The sequence below is a fragment of the Mauremys mutica genome, chromosome 21, assembly GCF_020497125.1.
Source record: "Mauremys mutica isolate MM-2020 ecotype Southern chromosome 21, ASM2049712v1, whole genome shotgun sequence".
Taxonomy (NCBI): domain Eukaryota; kingdom Metazoa; phylum Chordata; order Testudines; family Geoemydidae; genus Mauremys; species Mauremys mutica.
In genome coordinates, this window is record NC_059092.1 from 9084050 (window position 1) to 9100931 (window position 16882).

Here is a 16882-nt window from a genome sequence, read left to right on the forward strand (position 1 = left end):
ACGGGAGCGTTAAATCAGAGAGGTGTGACAGTGCGGCAGGCGAGCCGAGCTGGAGACACATATGGCCAGTGATGTCTGTGGTGCTGCATGCTGAGATAAGGGTAATTTAAATTGCTTGTTTCAAGACCTCTCACTAGCACTGTCAGGGAGGAATTTTCTGTTCTGCACAATTAATCAGGTTCTGCAGGGGATTTTTTGCCTCTCTGAGCTGCTGTGAGAGACGGGGTACTTACAATTGTGTGTGTTCTGGAGGCCTCAACCATGATCACATGTCCCGGATGCTTAATTAGAGAGAATCCCTGCCCCAAAGAGCTTGCAATCAAACTAAACTAGATCATTTCCATTTGACAGATGGGGAGCACAGATCCTAAGATTAAATGACTTGCCCCAGGGAGTCTGGCAGAGACAGGAATTGAGTTCAGGTCTCTTGAGTTCTGCTCCAGCGCCCTTAGCCACATCCTGCATCTCAGTACTGGACCTTGATAAGCCAGTGATCTGAGGTAGTACAGCAAAATCCTGCCTCAGAAGCCTCTGTATTGTGTGTTGGGCACCTGTCTGTTCGTTAAGGCCAGGGAGGGGATTGAGACGTGTTCGGAGAGCATTTGCTTTCCAGGAACCACAGTCCGGTTGGCTCTGGCCTTGTGTTGGGTGTGCTCTGTGTAAAGTGACATGACGAGCAGATGACTTCCTTCTCACGGGGTTGGCAGAGTGCTGTGCGACACAGAGAGCTGCTTGTAGCTGGAAGAGAGGCTCCTAGTTTGGTCAGGAAACGCCTGGGGGGAAGTTGAGTTAAACTTCAAATGTAGGTGCCTAAATCTAGGCGTTGAAGTCCACGTGAAGGCCCCCACGTCCGAGTGGCCTGACTTTCAGAGGTGCTGAGCACGTTAGCAGACAGGTGTGTGTGATGATGTTGATCTTGGCGCGTAACGTGGAGGTGGCTTACGGCCAGTCTGTGGGGATGGGATGGCTGCTAGTGCTGAGCTGACTGCTGCACAACCCGCCCTTCCCCTCTGTCTCTCTGAAACGAAGGGTCAGGGAAAGCTCTGGCCTCTCTGTTGATGGGACGGGAGCCTGTCCTTCTGCTCACCTGGGCCTCTCTCCATCCTTTCCTCTTTAGCAAGCCATCCGTCTGTGGAGCACGGGCGAAGAAACGGTGAGAGTGCTGGCCTTCCTGGTACTGAACAAGATCTGCCGCCATAAAAAGGAGCTGTACCTGAACCCCGTGCTCAAGGTAATGGCGGAGTGTGCTCTGATAATATAACAGTAATACCTAGCTGTTAACATCTGCAGATCTCTGGGTGCTTTGCAAAGGAGGCCAGACGCATTATCTCCATTTTGCAAATGGGAAACTGAGGCACTGGGCGGTAAAGTGAGTTGCCCAAGGTCACCCAGCAGGCCAGTGGCAGAGCTGAGAGTAGAAGCCAGGTCTCTGGAGTCCCAGCCCAGTGCACCATCTGCTAGGCCATGTGACCTACCTCTGTGTGCTGGGGCTATGCTGCTGCTCTGTCTCCGAGGGCATGTAGACACACAGGCATGCAAGTGTCCTAGGGCGTGGGCGGCAATGTAGGTGCCGAGCAGAGACTGCGGGTGACGTGTGCGGCTGCCTGCAGTCGGAAAACACTGCGCCCCCGGCAGCTGTGTGTGAAGGTCACAAGGCCATTGACCAGCTGAGTGAAGAGAGTTTGGTTTCTGCCAAACATCTATGTCGCACAAAGCACCCCCACAGCTGACACTGTCTGTGCTGGGGAGACCCCAGTGTGAGCTCCCCTCTCACCCGAATGGCTCAGGCGTGAGGCTCGCTGGCAGGGGCACCATGAGGAGGCTTGCTCTGCCTATGGCGCGGCTAAGCAGAGGGCTTCAGTCGCCGCAGCACTCAGGCTGGCCCCTGTCTCGAGCACGGATGTGCTGGAAGCCAGGTGGTGCCGAGTTGTTGGCTGAGGGTTGTTGGAGGGCGCTCCTTCCCTGCCCGGATTTTCATTCTGACTCCTCGGTTCCTGCCTTGCCTCTTCCTGCAGCAAATGTACATCTCCTACGTGAAGAACTCCAGGTTCACCTCCCCCAACGTCCTCCCTTTGATCAACTTCATGCAGCGCACCCTGACGGAGATGTACGCCCTGGACACGCAGGTGTCTTACCAGCACGCCTTCATCTACATTCGCCAGCTCGCCATTCATCTGCGCAGTGCCATGACCCTGAAGAAGAAGGTAGGTTCCAAACCTCAGCTTGGGGAACGAAGTCCATGTGGGGAGCTTTGCAAGCTGACGTTACGTACCCCCGCTGTCGGCTTTAACTCAGGTTGATGTGTGGCCTTGTGCATGGTGAAACGGGAAAAAATCCCGGTCCCTGCTTCAATGCTGCTGGTTGCGACAGTTTGGAGACGTGCTCAGTGAAGGGAGCGGCTTGTCCTGTTGGAGCATTGTGGCTGAAACGCCTGTTCACCCTGCAGCCTCAAGCTGGACCCTGAGCAAAGGCATCTCGTTTCTTTAGGCAAGCTGTGCTCCAGGCCCGGCACCGGGAAGGGGGTGGGAGGCTGTGTAGATGAGACCTTTAAAACCAGGGTCAGTCTGCTCAGCATAGAGCTTTAAAGATCTCTGAGTAGGAGTTTGCCCCAGCATCCTTGGCTAATACCTCTTCCCGCTCGGTATGCCCCACTCCAGACTTCTGGGAAGTTGTGCATCTGCCTAGCCTGTTCCAGCCCAGTCCAGCAAGATGTGACTTGCCCGTGTGTGTTTTGCAAAGTGCTTCAGTCTCTTTGGGGTTGAACGGCCTTGTGTAAATGGAGACAGGATCTCGATTCTCTCTCTGAGAGAGACTCCCTACTGGCACTGGGGAAGCTTGGAGTTCTTAGGGGGTGGGTGGATGATTTACTTCATGATCTGGTGTCATTCCCAGGAAATGCCTTCCCTGGAGCCTCTGATGCTGTGTCTGGGAGAGCCCATAGGTGCTGGAACTAGGGGCGCAGGGGGTGCTACTGCACTCCCTGGCTTGAAATGGTTTCCATTATGTACAAGATTTACAGTTTGATGCAACGGCTCTCAGCACCCCCACTATACAAATTATTCCAGCACCCTGGGAGAGCGCTGACTGAGTGTTGGGGACCCCACTGGAGTACATGGAGGAAGTCAGCTGGCACGTGGGGGACATCCTTGGAGAATTCAGGGGAAGGTAGTGCCGGTGGGATTTCAGTAGCATTGGGCTTGGTAGGCACTTGTTCCACGAAACAGGCAGACGAGTCAAAAGGGGACCAGCCTGTTTTGTGATGCACTAAGGAGCCAGCTGGTGGCTGTTCTGCCAAAGGAAAGAGGGACCCGGAGTTCTGCCAGCTGCTCATGGGAGGATAAATGCTTCCGTTTGTGTCGCTGTTTGGGTTTTGTAGCAAGGAGGTGGAGAGCAAATACTGGCAAGGTAGTTCTCTCTTCCCAAGCTATGTAGATCCTGGCAGATGTTCTCTGTCTCTCACCCTGGGCATCTCTCCCCTTCACCCTCCCATGTGTGTGAAATTAACATTTTGGGTGCTTAGCAAAACCCAGAGCAAGGAAGATTATAAACCACCCATTATTTGTGGCTCTTTCCAACTGCCGTGTCTGCCTGGCGCGTCTCCCCATCAGCCTGTGTCACCTGCCCAGGCCATTTCTGTTGTTTCATTGAGGCAAGCAGCTAAGTCCCTCTGAAGCAGGCCTGATCTGGACCATGTCCAGTCTGACTTGCCTACGCTGTCAGGTTGCTAATCCCGTCCTTACCCGGGTTTGAGAAAACAAACCCTTGTGGATTAGTGGTTCGGTTGCTCCCGTGCAATACAGGATTGGTTACCATTAAATCTCCTAGATGCTCAGACATAGGGATAAACCCAGCCGAGATAAGCAAAGTCTGGGCCTGTGCATATGGCCCTAATTGGATTGTATTGGCTTCCTACACCTTCAGCCGTGGACCAGACAGTCCCCAAATCCGGTTGGTTTCCCAGTAGGGGTTTGAAAGCGGGGATGGAGGGAGAGATTAAATTACAGCGGCACGACTGGTATGCCCAAATCCCAACAACAAGTCAATTAGTGTGAAATGAGCACCGGGTGCTTCCAGAAGCCATCGGCTGGCCTTGCCGCACGGACGGGAGTGCGACCCGAGCGAAGCGGGGAATGTTTACCTAAGGTGCTGGGCTTGTGTGTAATTCAGGAATGCTTCAAGCAGGCAGTTCACTGTCCACTCCATGCACACCCTGCTCAAGCACACGTAAGAGGAGATGAGCCGTGGTCATCGGAGTTTGTCCCTGTTAGCTGGCAAATGAATGAAACTCATTTGGTGAGAGGAATTTGGAGCCAAAGGCCCCTTGCTAGGAGCAGCTGTGGAAGCTGCCAGCAGCTGGGATTTTTTTTCCCGAACTCTGAGCTTCTTGGGTCTGCAGCCTCTGGCTGAGAAGTCCCCAGAGAACTGGCTTCCACATGGACTTTATCTGGTGCTTCTGGCTGGGTGGGAAATACTGGCTGGGAATAGCTTTTTCACGGAGGGTTTTTATTTTTTCTGGTGTCCCGGGCTGCTCAGCACCAGGCAGGGACGGGAGACACTTTCCAAGTTTATTTTGAAACTAGAAAAAACACCTGACTCTTGGTCAGAAGCTTGGGCTGGTCTTTGCAATACCACTTGGGCAGGCTGAGCCAGCCTGGGTGATCTGGGACTGCAGCGACACTGCATGTGTTAAGTAGCCAAATGGCCTCTTGTGGTGGTCTGTCTGGTAACTAGGAAGGCGGCACTTGGGAGACGTGCAGGCTGGACCTAGAAATAAAGCCGAAAGCTCGCCCTGGGTCCTGCTTTTCTGTGTTTCCCTCGGCTCTGTAAGAGGAACCCGCTATTATGGTGTCCCCTTGTAATTGGGTCTGTAAACTCCTGGGAGGTGGGTGTGCTGGACGGGCTGGTCATGGCGGCGTGAAGCTCTCTTTGATGGTGAGGGCACGTCGGCACATCTTCAAAATAAATAGCAGTAACGCTCCCCGAGGCTCTGAAGTGCTGCCCGTCCTCGTGGTATCTGAGCGATGGAGGTTCTCGTTCAATATTGCGATTGAAGGAAGAATCAGAGCCCCCTAGTGGCAGCAGCTGGGCCCTGTGTCCTGCTTTGCCTGGGGAAGTGAGATCATAGTGGTTCTGCAGGTCACTTTGTAGGGGAGGTGGGTTCAGCGGGAATCTTAGAGGACCGTTGCTGGGGGAAGCTGGTTCTGCTCTGTACCTTTAGAGGTTCATTTTTCTTCCCTCCAGTGTGCGTGGACCAGGAAGGGGGTCAGCTCAGTTGCAGAAGAAGGATCTCCCAGCCTGGCTGCCCATGGGAGATCAGGGTTTGTCCCTGTTAGCCCGTGGACGGGAAAGGCCCGTACACAGCATGGCCCTGCCCCTCCATATGCTGTGGGCTGAGATGTTAAGGAGACAGAGCTCCACTTGTGAAGCATCGCTGCAGATAAATGACACGAGGAACAACACACCTAGGGCAGCACTTAGCATTTCCAAAGTACCGTGCAAACCTCTAACCACCCCGTCCTCCTGAATCTGGACTAGCGCCTTGACAGCACAGCCCCGCTTCTTCCCAGTGTAATGTAACTAGTCGCGGCCAGAACCAGGGTTAGAATGCAAGTGTCCCCAGTTGTGCGCTCCTTCCACTAGACCGCACTGCCTCTAGAATACAAAGGATCTATAGAAAGTAGATTCAGCTCCTGTCTCAGCCATTCGTTTGCCAAGCGTGTGTGCCTTTCTTTTCTTTTTTTTTTTTTTGTAGGAGAACTACCAGTCTGTTTACAACTGGCAGTACATCCACTGCCTGTACTTCTGGTGTCGGGTCCTGAGTACCATCTACCCCAGCGAGATCATGGAGCCGTTAATTTACCCTCTGACCCAGGTCATCATTGGCTGCATTAAGTAAGTAGGCCTGGATAGTTATCCCCCCCCACCCTTATAAAACACTTGGCGCTGATTTCCCATCTGACAGATGAGGGCCATATAGTCACATAGGGGATGGGCAGGAGGGTGTATAAAGATTTTAATCCTTTGTTGTAGGGGACTGTCCTGTTGCATACTGGAGGGCTGCTCTCGTGAGCTGTGATTTATAGAAATCACTTGCTGCCATGCTGCTTGAACTTACTATGAGGCTTTATCAAGCTACTTTTGTGTCCATTAACTGAGCTCATTGGTACAACCACATCTGTGGCCAAATGGCTAAAGCACTGGACTGGGACTCAGGAGACCAGAGTTCTGTTCTGGGCTCAGCCACTGGTTTCCTGGGGGATCTTGGGTAAGTCACTTCACCGCTCTGTGCCTTGGTTTCCCCATCTGTAAAATGGGCATAATAATTCCTCCTTTGTAAAGCATTTTGAGATCATCTGACGCAAAGTGCTATCTATTAGTAGGTATTATTGTTAGTATTATTTATTAGGTTAGCAAGCAGCTTCAGGATGGGGGCAGGGGAAGGTGACGTAGCAGACAGGGAGGAGTGGGTGGCCCAAGTATTAGAGGCACTTTTTGGACCCGTTAATCAGAAGCACTTGCACAGTCGCTTCTCCACTAGCCTCCAGGGAAATGCAACCCCTCTGCTTTCAGACATACCCACGCACCTCTGCTAAGCCAGGCCTGGTCTGTGCTTGGCCTTAGCGCCAATCTGACAACCACCAGAACGGCTCTGCAAACACTTCAGTGCTGACAAGGAAACCTGTGACTTGCAGTGGCAGAGCCAGGGGGAGCATCTCACCTTGGGGTTCACATTGGGGCACCTGTGGTCATCGCGGAATCCCAAGCCGTGACGGCGAACAGAACAGCTGATACCAGCACCACTGCGCTTCCCGCCGAGCGCCTGCGTTCGTAGACCTGGTGTGATTTCTCATTGGAAAAGAAACCAAAGCAGCCCAGTCCCTTATTGAAATGAGTAACCTGGGCCTTAGTCCAGCCTGCGTCTTTTTAACCTGAGCAGGGAGTGAGCAGGAATTTGGCTCTGTCCTGTTTTTGTAATGGGCTAGCCTGCGACCTGGAGCTTTGGGATCCCTGTTCACTTCTGGAAGTTACCTTTCCCTCTTCCCTTGTAAAACCGCCCCCACGCTACAGCAGGCTCTTGTGTGGATAGTTCTTACCCCTCCCCCCCCTTATGGGCAGTGTAGCTTAGTGGATAGAGCGTCGGACCAGGGCTCGGAAGACCTGGGTTCCGTTCCTGGCTCTGCAACTTCCCTGCTGGGTGAGCTTGGGCAAGTCGCTCCCCCTCTCTGTGCCAGATGGGGGTCATGATACTGACCGTATGTGTCATGCTCTGAGACGCACTGATGAAAAGCACAGTAGAAGAGCTGGGGGGTATTGCTGCTGCTGGTCTGTACTGTGGCCTGTGTCTCTGGCAACCTGGAGCCCACTTCTGTAAGATCTCCTGTGCCTTTTGTGAGGTGCGCAGCACCTTCCGCTGCCAGTGAAACCACTTTGCAGGCTGAAGCTCCACCTAGCGGCCAGCCTGCTAGACTGCGTTCCCTAACCCGAGCTCCTCACGCCTCTGGCACTGCAGCAGCAGCAGCTAACAATTGCAAGCCCCAGCTCTGTGCCCGATCTTGCTGGATCAGCAGAGATGCTTGTAGACAGGAAATTGAGGTAATCAAAACGGAGCTAGCTTGGTTTCTCCCTGCATCAGAGCCTCGGCAGGAAGGTGGAGGCAATGTTTGCCAAATAGTAGCTAGCAAAATCGATGGGGAAAGTTATTCTCTTGTCCAGCTTCTCGGAGAGGGCTGTAGACAGTGGAGGGTAATGGGAATTGCATTTTCCCAGCGTTGTGTTGTGTTTGTGTTCGTGCTTTTCATACACCCCAGGCAGGCTGCAAAGCAGTGTTAGTGCAGAGACTTCAGAAGCAGAAGGGAAAGTGCTTACGGGCTTACAGCGGCTCACACAGGGTCAGGCATTAGAGCCAGTTTCTGGGAGAAGAGGGCATTGTGTGGTGGCGGGAACAGCTGATGCCTTTAATTTCCACCAGGGCAGATGGACTCTTGGTGTCGTGCCTTATCCGAAGGGTTCCTCTTTGAACAACATAATGTCCCCTTAATAGCATCAACGCTAGGTACATGCTGAAGTCCTGCTATGGGACGTAAGCCCTGGCTGCCACTGCCTCTCTAAGGATAATGTCTGTGCCCCAGCACTGCAGCTGTGCCGCTTCCTTCATTGAGGGAGGAGCCCGATAGAAGTCAGTGGGAGTCATTCCATTGACTTCTATGGGCGCTGATTGGATCAGGACCATAAACTCTCTATTGCGGTCACATCATCCACTGCTGAAATGCAGCCGCTTCTGGGGTAGAACCCAGCAGCAGCGTAAGAGCGCACAGCCACTTCAAACAGGACGCGGAGAGCACAGCCAACCCCCTGATGAGCCTGTTCCTTAGAACCATAGAGTTAGAAGAGACCGCAAGGGTCAGCTAGTCTAACCCCCTGCCCAGATGCAGGATTTGTTGCGTCGAAACCATCCAAGACCGATGGCTCTCCAGCCTCCTCCTGAATCTGAAACTCCTCTTCTCCAGGCTCTGATTCTCTAGAGGTGTTGGATGTCCCTGAGCCAGTTTGGGTGATCCCTTTCTTTGTACTGTCGCCTATTGAAAGGACAGTAGACTTGGAGGCAGCATAGTCTAATGACAGGGGTTAGACCGTGGTGTCTGGGTCTGATTGCGGTGCTGCCCCCTTTTCGTGTGTAAAGAGTGTCCTGGGACCCTCGGGGTGCGTGAGAAGATAAGACCTCAGTTTTCTCTCTGCAGAAGAGTTCTGCCGGGAGCACAGCACCCCCTAGCTTGGGCAGTGGCCCTTTTTTTTTTTTTTTTTTTAATTGACTTGAAGGAAAGATTGTCACTGACACAGCCCTTCCCGCAACACTGTGCCCGCATCCACTTACTGGCCCAGGCTCGGCTAGCGGAGATTATCGACCCTCATGCCTCGTGGCCCCGTCGCACTGAGAACTGTCCCACAAGTCAGCCTGCAGGCAAAAATCCAGTGCGGGAAATAAACACGTTAAAAACAATGCAGTGCCTGGGAGGGCTCATGCGTGGAAATGCGAACACGCTCTCTCGGCTGTCCCATTACAGGAATAAGCTTCTAGCACCCCTGCAGAAAGGGAGCAGGTGAATTGAGAGCCACGGGGTTTCTGTACCCTGGTGTGGGGCCCTCTTGCTCTGATTGTCTGCGTCTCGTGTGCTTTTGCGTCTTGAGGTGCAAACAGCCTCTTATTTATTTGCACACCTTGTCCCGGGCAGAGCAGCGACAGCAGGAGGCAGCGTTGCTATGGCACTGGGTTTTTATTCCCAAAGGTGATATATCTCCTTTTATTTCCCTGGAGAAGAGAGAGCTATCCATGCGCAAACACCTGAATGGGTCCGTTCATTACCGCATCTCAGAGCTGAGCTGCTGTCATAGGGGGATTGAAGCCTTGTTGACTTAGGAGCTTCTCAGTGTAATTAGCCTCTGATCTTTTTCTTTTATTTGCACACCAACGAAAAACCCGGTTGTATGATGGGAGAACTTGGGGTGCATGGTGACTATTTGCCTACTTCCAGCAGACAGGCATAACGGGCCAAATTCAACCCTGATGCAACTCTGCTGACGTCAGAGGAGTCACACCAGCGATAGATTTGCCCCACTGCTTTTTGCAGTTCATCTGGGGATCTCTCTTAAAGCTGAGCAGCTGTGAGTTCTGCAAGGTGGGGTAATCAGTTAACATTATTATTATTTATTATGATGTAGTGGAGACTGCAGGGCCCAACTGAGATCAAGGCCCAGTTGTGCAGGGCACTGTACAGATATAAAATAGGAAACAGTTCCTGCCCTAAAGAGCTTACAGGGTAACCAGACAAGACAGACCCAGGGTGGGAGGAAGGAAGGATTGCCCTCCCCACAGGTCGAGAGAATCATAGAATATCAGGGTTGGAAGGGCCCTCAGGAGGTATCTAGTCCAACCCCCTGCTCAAAGCAGGACCAGTCCCCAGATAGATTTTTACCCCAGTTCCCTAAATGACCCCCTCAAGGATTGAAAAGATGGAGTCACTGGCCTAAGGTCACACCGGGAATCAGTGGCAGAGTCATGAATCAAACCCAGATTCAACTACAGCTAAGGTACATCTACCCTGGATGATGCTTTCAGCAGCCTATAGAGCACATACGTGCATAGCCCAGCCTCCACGGATAGAAATCTCGGGGTAGCTGGTGAAGCACGGCTCAGGCACGTGCGATGGGTGTGGGTATGAACGCGAGTACGTAACCTACTCACCTAAGCCACGCTTCCCCGTCTACACTGCTCTTAGCAGCGTCGTGTGCTGCCGTTGGAGCCTTCCCCAGCCCCAGGGGAAAGACTCCAGTGGCAGGGAAGGAGCCTTTCCCTGTTACTTCCCCTCTGCCAGAGCCTTTCACTTGCGCTACACTTTGCTGTGTGGTCGCAACCTGCTACATGCTCTCTACACGTGGCCGACGCTGGCTAGCACTGCTGTAGCTGTAGGTAGGTACTTCCCTAACTCTGCCGTCTTGAGTGACTTCACTGTCGATATTTGGATTCTGTGGGTGTTTGGCAGCATCTGGGCTTGAAGAAGTGTGACCTCTTCTTTTTTTTCCCCCCTTCTTTTCTGCTGAGAACTTTACGCCATCTCCCTCTCCTACCCTTCCAGTTTGGGAAGGAAAAATGTACTCTGTGCTTTGAAACTGCTGGCAATCATGGGCAGGTGATGCCTTTCTGAAACTGGTGATCTCTGAAATCCTGTGAGCGCTGTAACCAGATTCTCAGCTCTCCAATGCCACCCGGCTGGTCTCAGAGCTCCCAGGGGTGATGAAGATAAACAGGTTTAAGTAATTGTCAGGGTTCTCTTTACCTTCCCCTCCCGCTATCCCCCCCCAAGTGTCCCATTGCTGTTGCAGTGTTTTAATTGTCCTGCAGACAAGCCTAGGCAGTTTTCCACCTGTCCGGGCAGATAAATCCGCTGTCTAGGGCCATAGAAAGGTGAATGTGGAAAGTCCCGGGGAGAGCAGCAAACAGAATTTGCCGGCATGTGTGATGTGCAGAGCCTCCTGGCGCATTGTGCAGCGAGCACGTAACGAGAGCAATGAGGGTTTGGGACTGCATCCGGAAATGGGTTTTGGGGGGGAGAGAGCTGGGAATAGATCCTGCATTAGGTCCCTTGGTGAGAAAGCCAGTGGTACATCCAGGCCAGGGTGTAAGGGAGGACGGATGCTGTCAGCAAACCTGCATGAAAGAGAGAGAACGCAGTGTGGTAAATGATGGGGTCTCATTCCTTAGTCCTCTTGCTGCCAGACTCAATCCTGCAGTTCCAGCTGCTGGGCAGAGGGCTTCTCCGGGGCCCCGGGTCATGGCTGCCTTTTTGGAACAGCGGTAACAGCACAGAAATGAAACCCAAGGATCCGTCGGGACCACAGCAGGGGGTACCGGTGAGAAGTGCTTAAGAATCATAGAATATCAGGGTTGGAAGGGACCTCAGGAGGTCATCTAGTCCAACCCCCTGCTCAAAGCAGGACCAATTGCCAGACAGATTTTTACCCCAGTTCCCTAAATGGCCCCCCTCAAGGATTGAACTCACAACGCTGGGTTTAGCAGGCCAATGCTCAAACCATTGAGCTATCCCAAGGGCCTGCAAAACATTCAGGAGGGACCAGGCTCCCGCATGCTTCTCTGTCTGTCCTCCCACCCCCTTCCTTATGGGTAACACACACACGCTGGTTGGATTCCCATGTGGGCCGTTGGGTTATTTCTTCTCACTGTAACTTGCCGTAGGCATCTTCAATCAGCATCTCAATCAGTGGAGAGATGCAGCTACTCAACGTTGTATGTTTAGGGGTAGGGGCTCTCCAGGGAGTGGGGGATGGGAACGATGCAGTCCATTTAGCTTTCACAGGGTTTTGTATCTTTTACTCTCTCTCAAATGTAGGGCCAGATCCTCAGCTGGTGTAAGCTCGTTTGGTGGCACTTTGCCCCATTGCATCAGCTGAGGATCTGGCCTTAGGATCTTTCAAAGAAGAGGATTGATTACACCTGCTCCCCGTTCCTTACACGCTTGCTCCCAGGAGCATGAAATCGTGCTGGGGGAGTGCGTGGAGGAAAGCGTGAAGTTACATTCGCCCAAATGCTCATCAGCTCCTTGGGGTGGTGGTATTTTTAAAGCCGTTGTGCTGCAAGGAAAGCAGTTCAGTTCTTGCCCATTTCTCCATCCCTGGCTCTTTAGCGAATAAAACCTGGTCTTGTGGGGAAATGACACCCTATCAGCCTGGCGTTCTTCTGGGGAGAGTCGGTCTGTCGAGTTAGAGCCGCTTTAAACCTTGCTCAGCCTGGGGAAAAGAAGGCTGCCAAAGACACTGGTGATGGCTTAGATACACCTGACCAGGTCCCTGTGCCACCTGGGTGCATCGGCTGAGCTAGCGCAGAGGGGAGTTTAACATGTTCGAAGGGCCATGATATACCCCCCCGAGTGGGGGCCACTAGCATCTGGGATGGATAGAGCGACAAAGAGTCTTGTGGCACCTTATAAACTGACAGACGTATTGGAGCATGAGCTTTCGTGGGTGAATACCCACTTCGTCAGATGCATGGGGTATTTGCTCACAAAAGCTTATACTCCAATACGTCTGTTAGTCTATAAGGTGCCACAGGACTCCTTGTCGCTTTTTACAGATTCGGACTAACACGACTACCCCTCTGATACTGGGATGGATAAGTATCTGGTGGCTGGGAGCAGGCGTCCTTGCAGGAGGCAGGGAGTACGCTGGCTGTCTTCACTCTGGTATTGTTCTGTGTTTGTCGTACTCAGCGTTGGGGGATCTGTGCTGCACCTCTCCTGAAACCTTAAATATGTTCTGATCTTGGTTCGGCTGGTTGTTCACGGGCGTATCTTGAAACTAGCGTAGCACAGGAGCAAATAAAATAATATCGAAAACGTGGAGAAAATAATTTCCTCCTCTTGTTTTTTCTTTTCCTTCTACCAGAAGGTGGCGCTTTCTTCCTGCAAAAGTGCTGGTGGACAGAGACAAATGGTGGGGGGCGGGGGGGCAGTCGGTGTGCAGTTCCTTCCGCTACACCACCTCATTACAGGAGGGGACTGGGGAGAAATTACCATCCGTCGAAGCCTTATTGCTCCAGGCGGGGACCAAGGCAGAATTTAAAATGTGCTTAAACAAGATAACTAGTAGCAGAGGGCTGCCTGCTAACATCAGAATTAGCTCCCTCATTTTTCTTATTCCCTCTCCCCACCCCGCCAGCCGCTCTCCGGTGTATAAAACACATTAAAAATGTATTTAGAAGGATGCATTGGAGAAATGGACCCAGCGCGGCTTGAACTTGCACGTGATCGGGAGCAGATGGGATCCAGCGCAGGGAAAGCGGAGGGTTGGAGCGGGAGAGGCGATGCCAGCCCAGCTGCAAGGGGGGAGAGGACCTGGTCTGCTGGGGTCCTACATCGCTTCCGCAAATAAAGAGCGAAAAGGGCGCAGTGGGTCTGGCTGGGCTGGGGATCTCCAGCCACTGGAACACAGGGAGAAGTTTGCTCCATTGGAGCTCCTCCGATTCCTTCTGCTGCCTCAGGTGCCTCTGCCCCAGTCATTTTGGGGTGCCCCCCCCTTTGTGTGCAGCTTTCAGCTTACCCTGGGACTGCCCAGTGCAACCTGCTTTGGGGCCCTTCCAGCACATGGAATAAACGCCAAGCTCCGCCAGGCTGTGCGTGTTAGAGGGCAGGAGCCCCCCCTTTCGTGGAGATGCCCTGGCATCTCAGGAACAGCCCGCCGCTTGGCTGGGCTTAGACGGACGTTGGAGGTGGCTTCCTGCAGCCTCCCCCGTCAGGCAGGTTGTGGCGACCCAGCAGTGTAACAGGAGTTGCAGCGAGTGAAAACAATCCTCCTCAGGCTGTCAGTTTCCTGCTGTGCCACGCCCCGGGCCCCGCCTGCCCGGGAGGAGCTGGGCAGGCGTTCAGAGGGGGGGGAAGGTTCGGGAGCGCTCCCCTTTGCAATGGGAAGCATGAGCTGTAAACTCAGCAGCCTGCGCTAGACGCCTGGCTGGGCCTTCGAGGGACTAGCCAGACCTCCCCCCCACCCCAGCGTAGTCTGGGGCCCTGCTGCGTTGCTCATTCCGCTTCCGTCCCAGCCATCGGGAGGTTAGGCTGATGGCCGCTCCGCGGAGCACTCTGAAATTAATGGCCTGGGTTTACAATAAATCTATACCTTTAACAGGTTTATCCCTCGATCAATTAATTCCTGAGGAAGGCTTTCGTCATCTCCAGCGGTGCCAGCATGCGGGTGCAAAGTAGATTTATTTCCATAATGGATCCAGTGATAATTATTTCACTATTTGGTGGAATGGGGGTGGGAAAGGGAGTGATTTATGTCACCCAGTGATGCAGATTCTCTCTGCTGCATTGCTCGGGGGTCTCTCTTTTGGGGGTTCGCTTCTCAGAAGCAGAGCTGTTCTCTGGGAACCGCATTAAAAAGCACCTTTCTTAGCGCTAAGAGCATCAGTATGAGGTGCAGTTCATAGCAAGTGACTTTCTCCATGGGGCTGGTGGATCAGAGGCCTCAGCCCAGTGACGAAAGCAGAGGGGGGCCCGGAGTCGGTTTCTTTATTCCCAGCTCTGCCCCCCACGCATGTTGTGGGCTGAGTCGCGCCTCTTCTCTGTGGCCCCACCTATAAAATGGGGCTGAGATGAGGGTGCTGCATAAGCACTAATGAGTTACCAATTGAGATGGGCCAGAGAGAGATTGGGCCGTTACCTTCCTAGTTCAGTTTCCTGAGCCATAAGCCCTGCGCTGCCTCTATTGAGGCAGCCAGGGCTGGGACGGCTAATTATAACCCTGGCTTTTGTGATTGTAAATTACATGGCATGCACTTACCGATGCCAGCCTCGGCCCTTGTTTCCCCAGAGGTGGTGGGAGGACTCTGTCCTGGAATAGTAGTAGGTGATGGTAATAAGGGGGAATATTTCCCATAGTGCCCTGGTGGTCCATTGAGGAGCAGTATTGACTGGTTCTGAGCAGAGCCCTGAGTGTCCCTTTTCTACCTGTTCGGCTCTGGTTTGGTGGGCAGGGGGGAGAATGATGCTATTAGGGACGGCAGCAGCTGAAGAAGGTACATTGATAATGTGGGATTGCCGAGAACGGTGGCTTTCAACCTTTTTTCATGTGCGGACCCTAAAAAATGTCCAGTAATGGTGTGGACCCCTTTGGAAATCGTAGACATAGTCTGCAGACCCCCAGGGTCCACAGGCCACTGGTTGAAAACCACCAACCTAGAAGGAGGAAACTGAGGAGTTGGGATCCTGGTCGCAAGAACTCAGGGTGTTCAGATGAGTGAGGAGCTGAAATCCTTGTTATCTGCTGGCATAGCTCATGATATCAGGTCTCCCTCTGTGGGCCAGCCTGAGCAGCTCGAACAGCCTCCTACTCAGAGCAAAAACAATTTTCCTTTTCAGCTCACGTGGGAGAGGCCTGTGTCTTTAGCCCTGAAGAGTGTAGGTTTGATTCCCCAGTAACCTTCCCTCTGTCTCCTCTCCAGGTTGGTGCCCACGGCTCGTTTCTACCCCCTGAGGATGCACTGCGTCAGGGCCCTCACGCTGCTCTCTGAGAACACCCGGACCTTCGTCCCGGTTCTTCCCTTCATCCTGGAGGTAAATCACTTCCTGTTCATCTAACAGCAACGAACAAAAGCTGTCTAAACACACGCTCCCCCTGGCATCTGCAAACGGCTGCTAACGCTGCACACTTCCTCGGTTCCTTGCAACCCTGGCAAGCAGCGTCATATACCCTGGGTCCCATCGTTGATAAATAGGGTGGAGTTTTCACCATCTACGTTGCAGCTTAGGGGCTGCCTTGACTGTCAAGACCTGATGGGCACAAAGCATCTCTGTGACAGCTTGCAAAGGGGAATGAGCCCTTCCCCAGACGATGCAGAGTTGGGGATGCACTGTACTGCCCGGCTTGCTGCTGCTCTGTGGGTAACACTGGGCCATCCTTGAGGAATTCTTATGTTTCTCCCCTTTCCAGGGCATGCCCCCACCCCCAGCAAACTCTGCCTGTTGTGTTTCTGAAAGGAATTATCTGTATTGAGGCTGCGGGTGTCCCATTCATAGATGATAAAACCAGAAGGGACCATTGTGACCATTTAGTCTGACCTCCTGCATAGCACCGGCCTGAACTAATTCCTGTTTGAAACGGCCAGTGATGGAGAAATCCACCACAGTCCTTGATAAATGGTTCCAGTGGTTAATTGTAGCCTGGTTCCACTGTTATAGCCCAGCACTGGACTTGCATCGTCTGGTCCGTCCAAGATGCCCCATCCAGCACGTTGGGAATAGAACTTCCTATCTCGAAGAGCAAGAGACAAATGTGCTTAAGTTGCAAAGCCTGGATCTGGGTTCCAGCTTTCCCAAACTTTGGGATGGAAGGGTATATGGATTCAGGGGGTTGGCTTTTTCTTGGAGCCAGAATTGGGGTTGAAAGGCCAGGAGCTTATTGCTGAAATCCAGTTGCGCTTTTTATATTAAGGACACATTTATGCAAAGGCAGCAGAGAGTCCTGTGGCACCTTATAGACTAACAGACGTATTGGAGCATGAGCTTTCGTGGGTGAATACCCACTTCGTCGGATGCTTGATTAATAGGTGTTTAACTGTTATAGGGTCCAGCAGATTAAGAGGTGGCTTATAACTACCTACAGCACCTTTGAGCTATGTGCTTATAACCATGTGTAATGTATTCCACTTGTGCTGGCTGTGGGTTTGCAACACGCCACTTCCACATTCACCCTTTGTGAGCTATTTAGAAATGTGTAATCTTAACATTAAGTGTGATCATTAGGCCACACCCCAGACACTTGGTGTCAGTGATGTTCCGTCTAAAAGTTAATATGCAGAATTCTGCTTCCTTCACGT

The 16882-nt window shown here is 52.6% G+C and overlaps 1 protein-coding gene across 2 annotated transcripts in view; it reads left to right on the top strand.

Annotated features, from left to right (window-relative positions):
- Nucleotides 1-16882, top strand: part of NOC2L (NOC2 like nucleolar associated transcriptional repressor) — an 81639-nt gene that overhangs the window by 14508 nt on the left and 50249 nt on the right. For both annotated transcript variants that reach the window (XM_044996672.1, XM_044996673.1), the window contains exons 9-12: nt 1118-1231; nt 2016-2204; nt 5753-5892; nt 15509-15620. In XM_044996672.1, the coding sequence (XP_044852607.1) occupies nt 1118-1231; nt 2016-2204; nt 5753-5892; nt 15509-15620 (555 nt within the window). The remainder of the gene's footprint in view (nt 1-1117; nt 1232-2015; nt 2205-5752; nt 5893-15508; nt 15621-16882) is intronic.